Source organism: Pieris napi, chromosome 5 (genome assembly GCF_905475465.1).
Source record: "Pieris napi chromosome 5, ilPieNapi1.2, whole genome shotgun sequence".
NCBI classification, from domain to species: Eukaryota; Metazoa; Arthropoda; class Insecta; order Lepidoptera; family Pieridae; genus Pieris; species Pieris napi.
In genome coordinates, this window is record NC_062238.1 from 11,360,253 (window position 1) to 11,381,631 (window position 21,379).

The following is a 21,379-nucleotide window of genomic DNA, read 5'->3' on the forward strand; positions in this document are numbered from 1 at the left end:
CAGTCATAGTTTAGTGAGAGGTAGTGTTAGTCAAATATATTAATTTGTAAATCAAATTAACAAACAAACAAAAGTCCTGTAAGTTTCATATAAAGTTTAAGCTTTTAATTATGACGTCGCGAGTAATTAACTCTGTCTTCAAATAAATTTTATTTCGACTTATGACAAAATTTAAAACTTGACGCGTTGTAATTGATTGAGATAAATATATAAAAACTGACGGCTAGAAATAATACACTAAAGGCATTTTATATCTTGAAATGTATGGAATTGCAATGGCTATAGGATTTCGTGTCAAATGTAGGTCCTGCCATAATCACGCACTCCGCCACCCCCCGTTCACAATAGCCAGCGGTCACTCGATCCCCTTCACAAAACATAGCCGGTCGACTCCTTCCATAACAAACACATTAATTTATTATTTATGGTGTGGTTTTTAATCTGTAAAGTGTAACGTGAAGTCAATGAATTACTATGGCATCTGCAGAGCCTCCAGGCGGCGTGGTAAGTGATGGAATCTTATTAGTTTTGTTTTAAGATCTGTTAATAATTTTTGGTTATTGATTTATTTTATACTTAATATATTTTATGTTTGCTTATTAATCATTAAATAATCTCAACATATATCAAACGAAATTTGATATTTACATATATTTAGCCATCTATATTATTGCTTTTATAAGAGCTATTAATTAAATACATAAATGCAAACAAAATTAGGTTACACGTGGATATTTAGTCAATCATTGCATTGCGGTATTTCTTAACTCATTTTACTTGTCATGTTTAAAGTTACTTAGTCACCCAGCAAGCTAGTTTAATTTATCGAAAGGATCTATTGATTATTACGTTGGGTTAACTCGAAAAATTGCAATAGTGGCCTTAAATTTACATCCAAGAAGCGGTTAATGTTCAACGTTAAAACGGTTCTAATTTTCTAAAGTGATTTGCTTAAAAGCTCTGTATCGTAGAATGTCCATTTCATGCGTAGACAGGAACAGCCGCAAAGGCTGACCAGTCGACCGCTGAATATTCGCGCGTAATGTCGCGTCGAATGCAGAACAAGCCGCGTCCCAAACCACGCATTCGTTCACAGGTCGCTGAACCAGCACCACCCGAGCCAGCCCCTGCTGCAGAAGATCACCCGCCCTCTGATGATGAAAAGAGTTCAGAATGGCATGCATCTCGCCCGCCATCCCCTCCACAGAGGCCAGATGACATCTCCGAAGGCTCGGAGGCGACGGTTCGTCCTCTCAGGCCAGAACCTGCCAGTCGATATGCTAACCTCAACTATTGGAAAGCAAGGCGCGTGACGTTCTATCGAAATGGGGATCCATTTCACCCCGGTGTGGAATTCCGCTTCAAGCCCGGTAGAGATCTGGTCTCAATAGACGTCTTATTAGATAGATTATCTGAAAGATTGGAGCTGCCGAGGGGTGCACGATTCATTTTCGGCATGGATGGTGACAGGAAGTACAGGCTTGAAGAGCTAGAGGATGGCGCGTCCTACGTTGTCTCATCTTATAAGACATTCAAAGTAAGTTCTAAGCAATTATAATGTGACCTCATTTCTTGAGTAATTAAAAGTTGAAATAATTAGTCATAAGCACACGTGGCGTGCGTGACCCGAACGAAATACGCTAAGTTAACGTTCTGCGATACAATCGTACATTTTCTTTACTTTTTCCAGACATAAAATACAACTTCCACTCTTTCACATAAATTTTAAATTCATTAGAATAATACGTCTAGTATACATATTACTATAGTATTAAATATTATACTTAGATGATTTATTAGGTGGGCGGAAAAGTTCGTAATGGCCCTACTAGTAATTCATTAATATGATTCTTAGTTAGCTCTAACCATCAAAATACCCGTGTATAAATTTGACAACATGTCGTACTATTATTCCTTTAAAAAATTAATGAAATGGAATTTCGAGTGTTATATGTACAGAATGTGTTTTAATACTATTTTGACCCAATTCATGATTCATGTAATACACCGGACTGTCATTACCCCTGTTAAGAGTAATTATGTCGAAATAAAACAAAAGAGGCTAAATTACTAATATAAGTATTTAAATCAATCGTACCGAGGCCACGTCCTTGCCCAGATGTGGGTCGCAGGATAACCAGCACGCACCGTCTACAGTCCTCTTATTTGCATTTTGATTACACAAACAATTTTACCTTAAATACAAGAAAATAATTGCAAAGAAATGTTATTTCGTAACGGAAATTTGTCATTACGCAGAAGTTAATGTTTGCTTTAGTCGGAAGGTTTTTGATTACTTTGATTGCCGTGCGTTTTACTTTTCCAAGGATCGTTTATAATGTTTAATTTATTAGTTAGTATAACGACGTTGTTGTATAGTTATAAGTATTACTCTACTAACAATATATGGACTTATAATGGTCTGAATTAAATATTTTTTTATTTATTTATTTGTAATTTATAAGAACGTGGACACTAGAAAGAATAACAAAAATATTTTACCTAATCATTTGGACATCCATAGTTGCTCACCTCAGACTTTGAGAGCGATTTTCGTTTAGTGTTTGTTTAAATTTTATTATTGTTTTGATTAATTAATTTTATTACTTCTTGTATGCTATGTTTGCCAGTAAGTGCTTGACACATTGAAAACTGTATTTTATTTTTCTTCTGTCAATGTATTAATGTGCCAAGCGTTGGCAAGCCTTTATAAATGAATAAATAAATAAATAATAAATATTACTGTTCGCGATATAAAGAGTTCTCATTAAACACATAATCTATTTACAAATAAAAAGTACGCACTAAAGAAGAATGAAATTTACACTTAATATATATATATCTAATAATCTATCTCGTGTATTGGCAATGCTTGGTTACATTGTCCAATAGAATCTTATATACATTTTAATATCGGTAATCAGTTAAAAACCTAAATTACTAAAACATTGCTGCAAATTGAATAGCAACATAACAAAGTAGGTTGGCAACGGCTGAGGGCAATGCTCCACCTTGCACTTAGTATGCATCAAGACCGTACATAACATTTAATCTTTGAACGCGTGCTGTAATAATGTTTTTTTTTTTAAAGACAATTCACACCAATTGACCAAGTACTATGCTAAGCTGGTGAAGCTTGTGTTATGGGTACTAGGCAACGGATATACATACATATTATAGATAGATAGACATATAAATACATATTTAAACACCCAAGAGCTAAGCACAACACCAAATGCTCATCACATCGATGTTCGTCTCAGCCGGGGATCGAACCCGGGACCCATGGATTCGCAGTCAGGGGTACTAACCACTAGACCAATGAGTCGTCAACGTATCGCCGTTATGTAATGTATGATAATGTTTTATACATGTTTAAATTATATATTATAATAAAACGCTAAAAGTACGGATTAACTTAGAATGGAAGGTCAGAATTTTCAAGATTCGATATTGAACTTAATGCTTTAAAGTTTTTAAAGCTTTATGTTTGATATAAAGAAGTTAAGAAAAAGAGTGGAAGTTAAAAAGAGTGGTGGAGAGTTTATTGCCAGTTATTCTCTGCCGTTCTACGCCCTTGATTTGAGAACTGGCACTAAATGTAAAGTTAGAAGCATTTCATATACATTTCTTTTTTTGACGTTCATAAGATATAAACTACCATACTTAGGGAGCGTTTAAGTATTACGTAACGTATTTTTTTTCCTTTTATAAAACGTTACGATGCGGGGCGGGGATTAAATTACGTGTTATTGTTAATATTTTTAACTTACAACTTTTCGACTTACACCACATAATAGTAACTAAAGAGTCACTAGGTGGTCACGAAACGTTATACTATACTTGGCTACAGTATTGTACTTGGGGACTGAAAAACGTTACGGCGTTACATGGGGGGGGGGGGGGGGGGGTTCAATAATCTCCAAAAATTGCGTTACGTAATACTTGAACGCTCCCTATGCTCCTAAAATAATATACAACATAGACACCGAGAACGAGTAGGTCAATATTATTAATAGCTCTAAGGATTTTTTTTTGTGTTTACATTTGTTACAGTCACTATTGCTTAACGCCGTAGCATGTTCGTAGCACAGCGTAGCATGACTGTATAACGGCGTTACGTGGCGTAGCACATTGATAAGTACAATTACAGAAATTTCGCAGTAAAGAAACTGACATGTAGCATTTTTGTAAGATACCTCATTACTTTGCATTTTAGTTCCCTTTTAATAAAGGATAAATAATAATAAAAGATTTGGATTCTTTAATTTATACTACACGTTAGGCAGTATTCAATATTACCAATTACGAAAAATTATTCAACTATATATAATGGTATCAATCGCTTATATGAGTACTGGGAATAAATAAGGCGCAACTGCGTTTCTCTGTGAATACAAAAGAAACAACATTTAAAGCCTATATTCTAGGTTTTATAAAATTAAATAATATAAAGAAAAAATTAAAACATCTTACATCTATTATGTCAAGTGACAAAATAAAACATCGTCGATCAGACGGCAAAGAAGAAAAATAAAATACAAAAAGAGTTTGTATAGGAAAATATTAAATATTATGTTTTCCTAACATATATATTATATAATTAATAGTAACGATAACCTAACTATCGCTGAACCAAAAATCATCTAATCGATATATATGTAGTAGTAAATTGTTTTGAGGTCATAATTGAAATTATTTCATTGATTTAATTTACCAAACACGCTTAATATTTCTTCCACAACACTTAAATCATATTGCAGGGTCGTTAAGACCAGGGCGAGGCTTCGTGAAGTCATGGTGCAGATAGCCTTAGTATGATAGTGTATGAAATAATAACTTTCTTACGAAACACTAAACAGCATGAGAGTATTTTTATATCGATTACGACTCGATGCATAGACCATTTACTAAGTCACGGTATACTTATTTAACTGTTACTAGTATAAGCAAATCAACAAATCAAATAACACTCAAAATAAATGAATTATTAGACGACAGAATTATATCGCGAAAACAAAAGAACGACAAACATTTTGGTATATAATTGTTATGCTACACGTGTTTTTTCAACATAATAAATGAGAGTAAACTCTTTATGATTATTGATTAGCCAAAGAAAAACATCACGGGCCCACAGATTCGATCGTAGCGTAACACTATACACCCTGTATATCAATACATTGCATGGCGATGAAAATGCATAAGCTGCATTTTCCGGACGTCGAGGGCGATCAGACGGCATTGTATTGGCGGCGCGGGCCCTGTCCAAATTAGGGATTTAGGTCAAACGTCCGAACGGTCAGTAAATCGTCGATAAAGATATGGTCATAATGAAATACTGGATGTTATGAAACCAATAAATCATAATAATTTATTGTATACTAATCTTGAAACTGTTATGAAGAAGAAAAAAGGTGAACAGAAAATATACATTTTTTTATTTGTCTTTAAAATCGTTTTTATACGTTAAATTTCCCCGTATATAAAAATACAAGTAGTCATATTAAAAGATTAACGTAAGATTTTCCTAGAAAACGGTTAAGCTTCTAATGTATTAATTTAATTTTGGCCCCCAATATATGAGTCTATAGTAGATGGTGTAATTATACAAAACTTTTGACATATAATTAAGTTAATAGAAAATTTTACAGTCAGGTTGCGTCTGTGGTCTCTGTCAGAATGACCAGCGCTGTGTAACACGTCTGCACCACAACGCTGAGCCAGGGCCAGTTACAACCACAAAACACACACATTACACACTTAATATGTACCACACATTTGTGTGTTTCGTAAGTAATAAATGTTATAGCTTCCTACATAGGTACATATTAAACTATAAAATACAAAATTATTTATTATGAGTAGTAATATTTAGGTTTGCCAGGAAGGTCCAAGAGCCTCCCGTACACGCGATGTCATTATTCGTACCTCATAATAATTAACAAGTCGTGTGCTACCCAAATATTTAATTACGGTTTGAATATAGTTCAAGGTTTCACCTTCGCCTAATATTCTTAATTTTTGTTACGCGTAATCTTTGATATCGTGCCATTACCTTCGTGACATTATAAGCTGGGTGTACACGTGAGACCTCGATAAAGGGGTTCTAATTGTAACCGATGTGTATCAACCCTTACTTATAACGGGCAGTATAACTTGCGTGAAATGTAGAGAGCGACCTTGGGCAAATTCAGCCCCTCCCGACTATGTATTCAAATCCAAATAGTCGCTCACAACCCACCGTCTCATTCGCATTCCAAGCAATTATGATTTGAGACTTTGTTCCGTTAACATAAAGTTTATATCCGCGCGTGATGCTTGCGTCTTGAAGTCATTCTGTGATAGAACATGTCGGCTTTGTTTTGTTAGTGTGGTTCTATCAGCTGTTGTGGGCCTAGTAGCTTATGTGGTGGCTTATTACTAAGACGTTTCTTCTATAGTTAAAAAGCTTAGTGAAAGTGTATGTGGCCAGTGTCTTCGAATCTTAAATCGGGATATTAATAACAGTCAACATAATTCACAGCCTAAATAAACCTTCAATAAACGGTCTATAATTATCAAATACCAAAGTATATTTCACTAACAGTCACTGAAACTTAACTTACATATTTAAAAATAAATTTAAACAAATGAACGTTAATAATATCCAAACATTCATCAGTCATAAGAGCTGCTCACTGAAAGTAAATTTAATTTATCCAACTTTAAGTGGCTGTTATATTTGAGTGGATTTTTGAGTATTCGGACATTCGAAAATCGCATGTTTCACGTAGCAGCTTATGTGCACTGTATGCAAATTTGTTAGTTTGCATTGGACCAACGTCATCTCCGTTTTATGTAAAATAAGTAATATAAAACCTAAAGTTACTTTTTGAATGAATAGCTTCATATAAATAAGTACTAAACAACATTCTTATTACATCGTAGCACACACACTGCAAATATCTTAAACTTTTTAATAAATAGAGGACATTAAAATACAATTATATCAACACAAATATAAATTCAAAATTAAGGTTCCATTTGCGACCGTATACAGTTAATTACTTAAAGCAGTGTTGACTTTCATTAAAAATATATTAATTTCGTTATAAAGGGAGTATAGGGGCGCATGAATAATAGGCATTTAAAATTGTAGGCATACATAAAATAGCATAGTAGTATTGATACAGATGTACACTTTACCCAAAACTATGGTATTTAAATATTTAAAATCTCTGGCATTGAACATTGTTACCCGTAGCATAACGATCACTATAGATAAATTAATTAATACAAAATATATTGGAAATTAAGCAATTGTAAAGGGCATTTTAATAAATATGTATATATGTCATATGTAATTTATTTTGGGAATGCTTACCGTTATATAATAGTTAAATTGTTTCTCTCTTACTAACTTCTATATCTTAAAGTATAAAAACAGAAGTATTTCCGAACCAATTCGACTTAGGGTCCTTCAAGAAAAGAGCGTGCCAATTATTAATAGGTCAGTAATGCACTTACGAGCTTTCAAGCAATGTGATTCACATGGGCCGAGGGATTATTTCACATCAGATGAGCCTTTTGCCCCTTCGGCCCCCTGTTATATATAAAAAAAAGATTTAAAAAATCCTGTAAGAAATTTCACGATTTAAACTTTAAAACTGCAAAACATAATTCAACGCACACAAAACATCCTTTTTTATATAAAATAATGCATTTGTTACTTGAACTTGAAAAGTATATTGAACGCAAATAATATTTAAAAAGTTTATACCAAAATGTAATATTAAGGAATTAAATCTGTCGATTCAAAATAAATTAGAGAGAGTCTCCCTATAATTGTGTTATGATACACTAAAAATAAATTTAAAATTATAAGTATAATTAACATTTCAAAGTAACAGTGTTTCTTCCACTTAGCATGTCACACTGCAAACTAAAACTAACTAAAAATCATTACCATAGTTAACAATTGATTGAATTTCATAGTAGTAAACACCACACAAGATTCGGAATAAATAAATAAGGTTTAATTTAAATAAAACTTCGTTCACGGAATTGAACCACGACTGCCGTGAAGTTGACACGAGCTATGTAAATAATATTTTAACGAATTTTAATAAAACCGCTTAGACTAGGTTAAATTTCCCTCAAAATTTGTTGCACATATGCAGACATTGTCATCACCCTATCGTCCTTATTTATATATTCCGTAACACAGATACTGATAGCTAATTTCAAATTCATACATACAATAGTGAGAGGGTTATTTAACTAGTTAATCCCCGTTACGAAAGTGTGGCGTCCAAGCAGATACCGGTGGTTAGCTATATCGATGCCTGACAGCGAAGACGACTCTGCCTTCACCGTCATATCACTGCCGGTCTACAATCCTGACCCACCCGTAAGTTTCATACATTTATACCCTAATATAGACCCTACCCTACCCTAGTACAGCCCTTCCATAATGCTTCCATAGGATTACATCTGATCGCAACTCATGTAATGAAATAGCCTATTAGTTGACGACTGATTAAATATATATGGGGCAGTGAAGAGCTTTTTAGCTTGTGGTGAAAATGTTAATGAAAAACTCTTAGTATGGTTGTAAAAGTCTGATTGGGTGAAATTAAGACATATTAATTGACTTTTGGTCTATTTTTCTTTAAAAAATTGCTTGTCTATAATTCCCAGTATATGCTGTAATAATAACACGGCTCTAAGTACTTATTACTTACTAGATATTTCAATTAATACAAAAAATTTGTTAAAATAATAAAACTATTTTTGCCTATAATTGTATGGACCCTACGGGTAAAACTCAACTATACTAACAATTAAACGATAAACAAAACAATTACATCAAACATATAATTTATACATTCTTTCAAGTACGTACCATTCAACACATAATTTAACTTAATTCCAATGTTAGCATACAATAAAAATACATAGACAAAACTCAAATATTAAGCAATCGTAGAAAACACCGCAGTCTACGTCTATGCAGCAATTTCTGACGTGACCTCGAGCGCGACATCATCGCTTTACTACCATTTCTATGAACGAAATAAAAACCACATCGAAAGACCTCTGAAATCCATCCAAACTATATCATAATCCGTGTTAGGGTCTGTAGCCACGGTTCATTTGCGCTGGTTGTACGCGTAACGATAAGAAGTGTCCTTGAGTTACGGTCAGTACCTTCGGCCAAGGACTCTTGTTAGAGTCCGTTTTGTTTACCAGCCAGTGGTCGCTCGCCCCTCGTACCTTACACTAGTGCAAAATATCACGAATAAGGATTCGATATTACGCGAAAAGTGCGGAGAATTTGAGAATAACTAACAATCTTACGGTGAGTTTTTCGCCTCGTATTTACTTTGTATTGACACTTTTATTGTATATACACAATTTTGTACTTATATGTACTTTCAGTATAACATCACCTTTCAAAGATCTGAAGGGTGTGTGTAAGTATGTTCAGTATCCAACACAGTAACAGTCTAACACTGTATCTAGATTTTTTTATCACGGATCTATTTGTTATAATCAAATTTTGCTACTTATTTATTTTACATCTTAAATAACCTTATTTCAAAAATAATGAAACGCCTCCGCAAATATTGACCGCTAGTAAATTTATCAAAAAATTCGTATTTCTAGAAAAAATTAAATAGCCGAAACAGTTCGAATACTAAGAAATTGTGAAACACGTTTTAGGTAAGAAACATTCTTTGCGTAATAACTTTTATGGAATTGGGTCAACGATAAAAACTGGGCTATTCAAAAACATCCAAGCAAATTCTTTTCAAGGTAATAAAATTTTTCATAACGACTACAATCGCCTTTCCCGTGTATCGAACTAATTAGCATAAAGTAACTAGTAAATGACTAATCACGAATACGTGACACTTCCACATTGCTAACAACTTAAAAGCTAATTTATCCATTTACTAAAATAAATCTAAACATGTACCACAACCACTGTTTCAGCCCTAGATTTCTGCAACCAAATAATTGAGCGTCTTTATAGACCTACACTGATAAGCCTAGTGTATTTGCTACAGTGGCTGTCACTAGGGCTGGCACAAATCTTTGTATTTCTTATATGACATGCCGGTTTTTTTACAACATTCTTTCACGTATTCGTGCAGAATTAACTACACAATCCACAGTTTAAACCGCACGCTTTACCACTCGAATACAAGTGCGATTGCGTATAAAACAGATACTTTGAAAATTTAAACTTATATTTATTTAAACTTGCTTTTAAACTATTATCCAATATAGATATGATTATTAGGTACATAGTCTTCACATATAATTATAAAATCATTGTTTACAAAATATTGTTAAAACTATTTTAAACGAGTAAGTACGGAGTTTTTTGTCCATTCTTCTCCATTTGAAACTACCATTTGGACGGGGTAACTAGAGTAATTAAAAAAAATTAAAAAGTAATTTTGATTTCATTGATTTGATTTTACTGAAACATACATTATACATACTGGTGGCGCACATTAATTATAATAATCAACTATGGTCTTAAATAACATAAGAATAGCGTAATAAATAAGATTTCTACTGGTGTATATAAATTGAATGAATTTTGTAGTCATGAAGCAAATATTATGGTTAGCGACCGTGGAATCTAAGTATAATTTCATATCAAACTAGTTTTGTTTGGTATTAAATTTTCTGTTAATTTTGAAGTGTTAATTCGTTCACTTATTGGATAAGTGGAATAGTTTTTAGAAATATCTATTGTAAACATGAAATTATTTCTTTCAAATAATTAGGCTTGAGGAGAAATTTGACAATGCATGCATTTTGAAACGTGAATAATAAAATTTGTTTATTAAAAAAACTTCTGCAATATAGGATCCTTATTTAGCATAGGATATTCCTACAAATGGAAATCCTGGGAAAAAGGAACAGCGTGTCATGGTTGCCAGATCATTCCTACGTAAAGAATAAATACATTTTTAATTAATAGCAAATATATAATGTTCCGTTGCCATAAATAAGTGTAAAATCCACTAGTGTAGTAGTTCTTTGCGCAACATTAGTGTATTGTCTATTTAAATATTGAAAAAATACGAATTCTGGGCATTTAATAGGCAGCAAGTTACGGAAAGAAGAACGGCATGTGGTATGGCGGTACGAGTACAGCCAACAGCGGCTGGTCTCGTGCTGGCACTCGCAAACAATCCGTAGCAGAGTCTGATGCCCCACCGCCAGGGGGTGGCAAGCCTTCCAGTGGACGGGTCATCCGGATCATTAATAATATGGACCACTCCATACAGGTTTGAGTTTAATCTCTCATCACACTGAAAATGTTAGGAATTTTACCTCGTATGTCAAACAACCATTTATTTCTTATTCTTAGACTCTTATGTCATTTAACTGGTGAACTAATGAAGTAAGGACTTATTTATTAATAACATAGATAATAAAAACTTAATAATATTTTAACGAACATTGACAAAATGAATATTTTTCGTTTCCTGTAATGTTTGGTTCTCTGGATATACGAGGTTTTCATTCTAAAGCGACGTTATGTTTCCACTTAAATTAAATGCAAAACTACAAATTTTAAACAAATCGAGAATAGTAAGGAATTATCAAATTTAGTTACCTACCTTTGGTTGTATCTATAGTGAAATAAAAAAATCATTTTACAAAACTTTAACCAAGGTCATCCGTGGATTGTGTAAATATTTTTATCCAATTTTCTAAGACTGTTTTACATATAAAAATACCCTGATATTTGAATCAGTTCCAACTTATAATTAAAAGTAATAAACTGGCACGAGAGCGATTTAAATTTTGATTAAACGTATACTTTCTTAAGCCTTATCGTTGCTAAATTGAAGGGTAGTAAAAAACGCGATTCATTACTATGAACTTTTAACTGTAGTGGGTACATATTATAATCTTAATAGTCGAGGAAAATTTTTGTAGATTAGCGTTTTAAGGACATATTTACTCTGTCATGTGTTAATGGTAACATAATCCGCATATTTTTTGTTGAAATCTTTTCCTAACCTTCCCTTGTGATGGTGGTGAATTTTTTGTGCATCATCCACATCATTAATTTTTCCATCTAAGATTTGGAGTTCAGTCACATACTAGAGACAAACCAATCATTTCTATCATCATAAAATTCAAAGAAAACGGCAAGTCTTTAGTGCCCAATAACACTAAAGTAATTGTGTCACCTTGAATTGATTGTCAATAATTATAGTGTCGAGTACTTTTGAATCTGAGGACGACTCAACCCTTTGAAGAGGTACTCGAAGATTTGGGACAAGTGTTAAAAATGAGTGGGGCTAAAAGAATGTACACGGTGAATGGACAAGAGGTAATTTATGATTCAGTTCTTTTAAATATTAATCAAGAAATATTCATTTCACTTTATAGCATTTATGGTGTACGATGATTTTCTTCTTCCTTGTATACTTAATTAGCGCCTTTATGTATATATATCTAATAGTTTCATACACCGTCCAACTAAATGGTCTTAAATAGAACCTAAACAAAGAAAATACATTCATTACCACGAAAGCGGTACAATGGATATAATGAGTTTGTAGAAAATTAGTTAGATTTGAATGCCAATTAATTAATGAAAACAACTTACAATGTTATTAATATAAATGTATATGTGTATATATCTAATAGTTTTACACACTGTCCAACTAAATAGTCCTAAGATTAACCTAAACAAAGTATACATATCCATTGTCCTACACTTATAAGATAATCATGTCATTATTTGACATGAAAGTGGTACATTGGATATAATGAATTTGAAATAACTCAGTCAGATTTGAATGCCAATTAATTAATGAAAACAACTTACAATGTTATTAATATAAATGTATATGTGTATATATCTAATAGTTTTACACACTGTCCAACTAAATAGTCCTAAGATTAACCTAAACAAAGTATACATATCCATTGTCCTACACTTATAAGATAATCATGTCATTATTTGACATGAAAGTGGTACATTGGATATAATGAATTTGAAATAACTCAGTCAGATTTGAATGCCAATTAATTAATGAAAACAACTTACAATGCTATTAATATAAATTAATCATTGAAAATCGCCTTCTCCATGACATTAATATAAGGTAGAAATAATAATCAAGTATAATGTGAAAATTACTATAAAACAGGTACGAAGTTTCTCGCAATTACGAAACGAATTTGCTGAGGTCGAGACGTTTTACTTAGGCACTCTTATTGTGCCGCCATCTTTGAGTCCAGGTGTGGCAGCTCTACCTATAGAATCACCCATCAGGAGGTTAGAATTTTTTTCTTTGACATACAAATAGCTCTTATGCTAAACACAGCACTGCTATAGTCTATCTAACTATAGCCGTGCTGTGTTTCATTAATATTTTGAGAAACTTTTATGGCAAACAAACTTTTTATTTTGAATATAAAACTTCGGGGTTGTACTTGCATACGCCACTACGCCTTTATGGGTTTATATGTCAACATTAAGAGTCAATTATTAGTTATAGCGTAAATGAGTAGCTGAGTTTGTTATAATTATTGTACTCCTGCCTTGCGATTCTGTAACTCACTTTTCGAACTCGCACAGCGGTTTTCGCAGCGGCGGTCGCACTCAAATCAGTCGTGAAGCAGTCATTTTACGATTTGAGTTCGAAAAGTGAGTTACAGAATCGCAAGGCTGAACCACGAAGCAATAATGATTAATTTAGGTATAAAAAGATTAATTTCTATGATGTACTTTTCCCTCCTCGCAAAGTAAATTTTGTGTGCAAACCTCACACCGTAATAGGTAATTCTACTACAAAAATATCTTCTTTAGTCGCGGGTGTCGATGCCAGGATACTGACCCCAGAGCCACAGGATAACTATAGTCATGTTAATTTTATAGATCACGTTCAAGAGCCAACGTAGCAGCACTGCCAATTTCAGAAGATACTCGTGGAAGACGAGCTCGCAGTAAGAGTAGACCACGAATACTGTATGCACCTGAAGGAGAAATTATACGCAATACCGGTAAAATTACGTAGTTCACAAAAGAAGAGTCTAAATAATAACCTAGCTAAGGCCTATTTATAATCCTATTATTTAATTGAATAAAAACCTAACCGTTCCATTTTTAGAGTAACAGTTGAATTTTTAAATATTTTTTTTATGGGTAATACCAATAATATGTCAATTACTTAATATAAATTATATTTGTTGTAGATTACACTCTTTTGGAAGTTTTAAAGGAGGAGCCAATTCGGGTAACGATACGGGGGCTTCGACGAACATTCTACCCGCCCATTCACCACCCACCGATTGACAATTCACCCCCGGACAAGAAATTACAACTCGATTGGGTGTACGTATTGGGTCATCTATATTGTCACGTTATTATTTGTTTACCTAATGGTACAATTATCTGATATTCTTGTTACCAATAGAACTGCTGTTTGAAGGAGCTTCTTTTGTTTTATATAGTCAAGTAAAGCATTAACCCTATTCTAATATTCTATTTTTATTTATTTGAACATCGTTACATTATAAATAAAAAACAAGTAATAAATTATTAGGAATGCAACGGGTGACCTTATTGCTAAAAAGCGATATCTTCTAATAAGGAAAATAACTAAAAAAAGAAACACTAAGGGCAAAAAGTGCATAACCAAATCAACACAAATAAAATTACAAGTAACACTGAGAAATTATACAATTACCAAACAATCTAAAATAAAATAAAAATATTACATATTTCGTTCACGCATTACAATTAAATACATAATAATAAGAAAATACATGAATTACAAAAGACTAGATTGAGCGGGATAGGTTAAGAAGTATTTATGTAGAAGACTTTTCAAATTCAAATTCAAAAATCATTTATTCACGTAGGTAACACAATGTACACTTGTGATTCGTCATTAAAGAAATAAATATTAATGCTTCTAATTTTACATTTACTGCCAGTTCTCAAATCAAGGGCGTAGAACGGAAGAGAAGAACTGGCAATAAACTCTCCGCCACTCTTTTTAATCGCGTACGTAATTCAAGTACGACCAGTCACCACAAGTAGCACCCGTTCACGAGTATGACGCATGGCCAGCCATCGGCCCCCTCGCCATATTTTAGGGAGAGAGACAACCCGACGCATGGACGCCGCCACAAGCAATGACATTTAAGCGAGCATGACGATCCTTGAAATGTGGACTTGGCTACATAAGAAAATAATAATAATACTGAAATAATTGGATACCACATGGATCACGGTTTGTTCCCACTTTACATTAAAACAGTCGTGGATGTTGACGATCGCCCCGGAGTCTGGAAATGCAGCCGAGAGATTCAGTCGTGTTACCTATAATACATACTGGAGCAACTCATATCCAAGCACTAGGATCGTTTAAATATTCATTTATATTATAATAAGCCTTAGCAAGCAGTTTTACTTTAATGTACGATTTAAATTTATTTATTGACAACGCTTGTATCTCACTAGGGATTTTGTTGAAAAAACGTATACAATTGCCTTGGAAAGAATTACTCGTTTTATGCAGCCTTCTGGTTGGTGCGCTAATTTTGTCTTTATTACGAGTACTATAATTATGGAAGCTACTATTCTTTTTAAAGATATCTATATTTTTCCGCACATACAAAATATTCTCATAAATGTATTGACTTGCCAGAGTCAAAATATGTAATTCCTTAAATTTGCTTCGGACCGACTCCCGTGGGGACAACCCACAGATCGCTCTTATAGCCCGCTTTTGCACCACAAATATCGATTTAATGTCAGCTGCATTACCCCACAAAATAACACCATATGACATAATACTATGAAAATAGCTGAAATAAACAAGCTTCGCTGTGTTCTCATCCGTAAGATCGCGTATCTTTTTTACTGCGAACGCTGCGGAACTTAGCCTATTCGAAAGACCTTCTATGTGTCGGCCCCACTGGAGTTTACTATCTAAAGTAATTCCCAAGAACACCGCATTATCAACAAAGTCTATTTCCTCGTCTTTAATTATTATTTGAGAATGACTACTTTTAGAAGAGGAACCCAATCGTGTGGAGTCGGGGAGCGTATTCCACAACTTTATGGCACAGATAATAAACCATCATGTTTTATTTCGCTTGGTTTAAACTATATTTCACTTTTAAAGTGTATTAGGAACCACATTCATGAATACTTTACAAATAAGTATAAAATCAGTTTAAGACAACTTACCGAATAACTTAAAATCGTACAATTAAAAACTTGAATATAACGGAGAATGTTTCGGTTTTATTCAATGTACACGATACTATTAAAATCAAAACTGCTAAATGAATAATAAACAAACCAGTTAATTTAAGTTTCAAAAAATAAATAAATAAATCAGTGGCGCTACAACCTCTTTAGGTCTGTGCCTCAGATGTCTGAATCTGTTTCATTAAAATTTTTCAATCTAATAGGCAAGTAGGTGATCAGCCTCCAGTGCTTGACACACTCCGTCGACTTTTTAGGTGAAAGACATGTCGGTTGCCACGATGTTTTCCTTCACCGTTCGAGCGAATGTTAAATGCGCACATAGAAAGAAAGTCTATTGGTGCACAGCCGAGGATCGAACCTACGACCTTAGGGATGAGAGTCGCACGCTGAAGCCACTAGGCCAATCTATTGAAGTTTATTATATGGAATTCCAAAAATGATGCTTATAAATGTTTTGTTTCCGAAGAAATATGATAGTGCAATAAGAGCTGAATTTCTTTAACATTAATACAGTTACGGATACCGAGGAGCCGATTCCAGAAAAAATCTTTGGGTTCTACCCACTGGAGAACTGTTATACTATGTCGCAGCTATTGCAGTAATGTATGACAGGGACGAAGAATCCCAAAGGCATTATATGGGACACACAGAAGATATTCAATGGTAAGTCCCGCAACACAATATTTAATAGTGAAAATGGGATAATAATGAAGAGGTAATATTCCTCTTTTAATCTGGCTAGTAATTTAAAAAATATTTATAAAGAGATTGTAAAAATGTTTTGTTAATTTTTTTTTAAATCTACCAACTTAAAATTGTTAAATTCTTCATAAAAATCATACATTTCTTGCCAGTTCTTCTTGTCCGCCTTTAACTCGCGAACTGGTAGTAAATGTAAATTTGGAATTAATTTAACTTATTTTCTGACGTTCATAAGTGTACTTGTTTACCTATACGAATAGAGTTATTTTGACTTTGACTTTAAATAAATACTTACTATATATATTTTTTTCAATATTTTAATAACAGTATGGAATTACACCCGTCCCGAGAGCTCGTAGCTAGCGGCCAGAAGGCAGGGCGCGGTCGTCGTGCACAAGCTCATGTGCGAATATGGAGTACTGACACCTTGCAGACTTTACACGTCTTTGGGATGGCGGAGTTTGAAGCTGGCGTGTCTGCGGTGGCTTTTTCTCAGCTGGTACCTTTGTTTTTATTTAAAAAAAAATAAATAAGATGTTTATATCACCTTCATCATTAAACACAATATATTGGCGAGTTACAAATATTAATACAGTCAAAATCTGTTATAACGACATCGAAGGCACTCATATTTGGTCGTAAAAACCGATAGTAATAACAGCCGATGAAGTTGTTATTAAGAACCTAATACAATAGAATTCAGCCGGGACCTTTGATTTTGGTCAATATAACCGGTATGTTATTCTAAACGATGTGGTCGTAAAGGGTTTTGACTGTATCTTTATAATAATAGCATTTAAGCCAAGTGAAAACATTTCAAGTGTGGGCCAATAGAATTTATAACAAGACAGATTGAAAACGCATGTTACATAAAACATACAAACTGCATACACCATACGTGTCTTTAATTGTGTACTAACCATTTTCTTTTTCACGAAGAATGGAGGAAGCTACGTCATGGCTGTAGACAGTGGTCGCGAGAGTATTCTTTCCGTGTGGCAGTGGCAATGGGGACATCTTCTTGGGAAAGTTGCTGTAAGTACCATTTTGTATTTTAATTACCAGTTATTATCAGATCAGTGATAGATTTTTTTGTAGTATAACTATTACACAACCTTAATAAACCATTGCACATAACATATAATCATTCTCAGTTTCTTTTATATATTTATAAGTTCTAAAACAACGTGTATGCATAAAATTATACAAGAAAGTATTACATCACAAGTTTTACACACCTACACATACATATCAATTATATAAGAACATAAGCAAGCTAGCAAGGGTATTAATTAACCAAGCAACCACCAAATAAACAAATAAAATAATAATAAAAACTAAATGAAAACTTAAACTTCATTAAGAGCATGATAAACAAAGTTACAGTAAATTGTAAAATGTTAATCAATGTTAGTAATCAAGTTGTACGTACGTTGTACGTTCACTGGTACATTACACGTAGCAGATTATAAATTTCATAAATTTTTCATTTCTGAGTAAATGATACTTTGATTTTATATCAATTTTGTGGGTATATGTATAAAGCTTAGCCACAAATTTCTTATTTCTATAAAAGGAAGCTACTGTACGAGCAAGATTTAATTGCGAACAGAAATCAATAGTGTGATTCGAACTCAGAGGGTTCAGAGGGTAGTCTCTGTTTAAGAATCCTGTAACCGCTCGGCTACTGATCATATAACTGAATGACCTTGCTAGTCTCAAGGCCGGTCGTATAGATGGAATGTTCGATTGTCGCCACGAAATGCACTTCGTTCATGAATTTATTTTCTTACGAAAAATATTCACAAAAGTTCATTGTTCAAGGTGTTTATAAAAAACAAAATAATACCTATTTTTATTCATGTTTCCATGACATGGAATACTATATTTCTTTGAATACACTAAGCTTGTATCCTACTGGTGTAGTTATTTATTATTATTAATTATTATAGTCGTAAGGAACCTCTGCTGTTACTTTTATATTAATAAATTAAAAATAACTAATAATAATACTATAAATGTAAATGGAGGTTTTAGATTTTAAATAAAAAAATAAGTTGTATTTAATGTAAACAATAATTATTTTATCTGAAAGTTTTGTTATTTTTTTCAATATAACGTTATATTTCATTATTATCTATGATCACTACACATATTATAAGTTTTATAAACATACATACTTAGATCTTGTCCACGCTACGAACGGCTGTATTTTTAGTTGTGTACATACTTAGGAAAAATATATAATAATAGCGGAATAATGCTAAAATAATTTAAAAAAGTAACAGTAGACAGTGACAGTATTTATTGTGTATATTGTATTCATCGCATACATGCAAAAATACAAATATCTTTTCTTTAAATTAGTATAGATAACAACTCTCATTCGGACTTGCCTTTGGTGCAGTGAGCATTTAACATTCACTCGAACGGTGAAGGAAAACATCGTAAGGAAACCGGCTTGCCTTAGAACCAAAACGTCAACTGCGTGTATCAGGCCCAGGAGGCAGATCACCTACTTGCCTATTAGATTGACAAAACATGATCTATGCTATGCATTATTATCTATGCTAAAATTGATATAAACATGTTTGATATGAAAATATTTCTCTAATAATTTATTAACGTTATATTATTCAACACGTTTATCAAGTAGTAAGATGTATTATTACGTCATTGTTTAATTCAAATCTTACATTTGATAATATTGTACGAATACTTTTTCTTGGCGACTGTTCACTGATTCGTCACGCGAGGTACTCGGCATGTGACCTGTTTTTGTGACAACTTTATTTGAATTATATGAAATGGAAATTGAACATCAGAATAATATTAATTACACGTATGTTTTACTCATTATTAATTTGCTTGTCTTAATAAATATAGTGATAGGGTCAGGTGGGATAAATGCGAGTACCATAACTAGATTGACTTGTTATTTTGTGGTCTTTTACAATTTACAAATATTTTTTACTGTGAATATTAAACGTGTTTTAGGCTTTTGTTTGATGTAATTACTTATATTTAATTATGGATGATTACAGATTAACTCTCTGTTGCATTTTCCCGGTGTAAAGGGGTAAATGTAAAAAATATGTTAAAATTCTAATAGTGTAGATAGTTACTAATCTGGGGTAATTGCGATAAAATACGCAAATTGAAATTTACTTTGGTTTTTATTGCAATGAGATTGGTGAAAATCTGTCAATCCATCAGATTCAATAAGTTGTCAGAGTGTAGTGCAAGAAGTACTTTACGTGTATAAGAGATGCCAGCACTAGTTTATTTTGTGTGTAAACAGTTAAAGTTATGGTATTACATTTGCCCCGTTCATGCATTTACCCCACCTGACTATAGTGGATTTCATTGATGAAAAACTAAAACATATGTATTATATATATTATATATACATTAAAGTCTTAAATAAACCTATAGCTGTGTTGGTCTAGGGGCTTAAGCGTGCGACTCTCATCCCTGATTTACGATACTTCTATTTAAGAGCACAATTAGTTTCACAAAGTTAAGAATTTAAAGATCGAAGAAATTAGCATATTCGAAATTGCACATTTTTTATTTACAATAACATTGTAGTAGTAAGCGATATAGTTTATCTTTTTATATACTTGTTATAGATTTTTTCCTTGTACCTACTATCTACTAGGCGCCAACTTAAATATTTAATAAGCGCCTGTGCACTTGAACCCCACGGCCCAAGAGTCTCTACTCCAAAGGGAACAAAATCGAAGTTGGAGGAAAGACTCTTATATTTGTGCCGTTTATTATTTTCTGCCTGCTCTGCGGCCGCCCCAGCTTTTATGCTTGTCCAAAGGAGTAGTATCGCATTCGCATACTATAGCCCGTCCTATTTCCAAGGGATCAACGACATCCCATTAATAAACGTTTAATATGGTTTTATTAATTAATTATGTTTATTATAACTGCCACTCGTATTATCAACACTTCAGACCATTTGAAAAAATTGTTAGATGTATGTATGTGTATGAAAATAAAAATAACTTCCGTAGACGCTGCAAGAAGAACTCACGGGGGCAGCTTTTCATCCCCTGGATGACAATTTGCTAATCACACACGGTAAAGGTCATCTTGCGTTTTGGAATCGACGTAAAGATGGATTCTTCGAACGGACGGACATTATCAAACCTGTAAGTAAAGCATACATTTTTTCGAATTGTCAATCTATGTTTTTTTTAAGACAATTCACACCAATTGACCTAGTCCCATGCTAAGCTGGTGAAGCTTGTGTTATGGGTACTAGGCAACGTATATACATACATATTATAGATAGATGCACATATAAATACATATTTAAACACCTAAGACCTAAGCACAACACCAAATGCTCATCACATCAGATGGAAGCCGGGGATCGAACCCGGGACCCATCTATTCATTCATATTGAC

At 33.2% G+C, this 21,379-nt stretch overlaps 1 protein-coding gene across 4 annotated transcripts in view; it reads left to right on the forward strand.

The window, feature by feature from the left end:
• Window positions 1-372: 372 nt before the first annotated feature.
• Window positions 373-21,379, forward strand: part of LOC125049533 (echinoderm microtubule-associated protein-like CG42247) — a 29,361-nt gene continuing 8,354 nt past the window's right edge. Inside the window, exons 1-11 of one of the 4 annotated variants that reach the window (XM_047648882.1) lie at window positions 373-504; window positions 1,097-1,537; window positions 11,109-11,294; window positions 12,236-12,352; window positions 13,179-13,306; window positions 13,910-14,034; window positions 14,227-14,365; window positions 16,769-16,918; window positions 17,285-17,456; window positions 17,897-17,992; window positions 20,983-21,120. In XM_047648882.1, the coding sequence (XP_047504838.1) occupies window positions 475-504; window positions 1,097-1,537; window positions 11,109-11,294; window positions 12,236-12,352; window positions 13,179-13,306; window positions 13,910-14,034; window positions 14,227-14,365; window positions 16,769-16,918; window positions 17,285-17,456; window positions 17,897-17,992; window positions 20,983-21,120 (1,722 nt within the window). In that variant the 5' untranslated portion in view covers window positions 373-474. Of the gene's footprint in view, window positions 505-1,042; window positions 1,538-8,214; window positions 8,393-9,225; window positions 9,344-11,108; window positions 11,295-12,235; window positions 12,353-13,178; window positions 13,307-13,909; window positions 14,035-14,226; window positions 14,366-16,768; window positions 16,919-17,284; window positions 17,457-17,896; window positions 17,993-20,982; window positions 21,121-21,379 lie in introns of those variants that run through there. The other 3 variants (XM_047648881.1, XM_047648883.1, XM_047648884.1) reach the window with 3 other exon arrangements.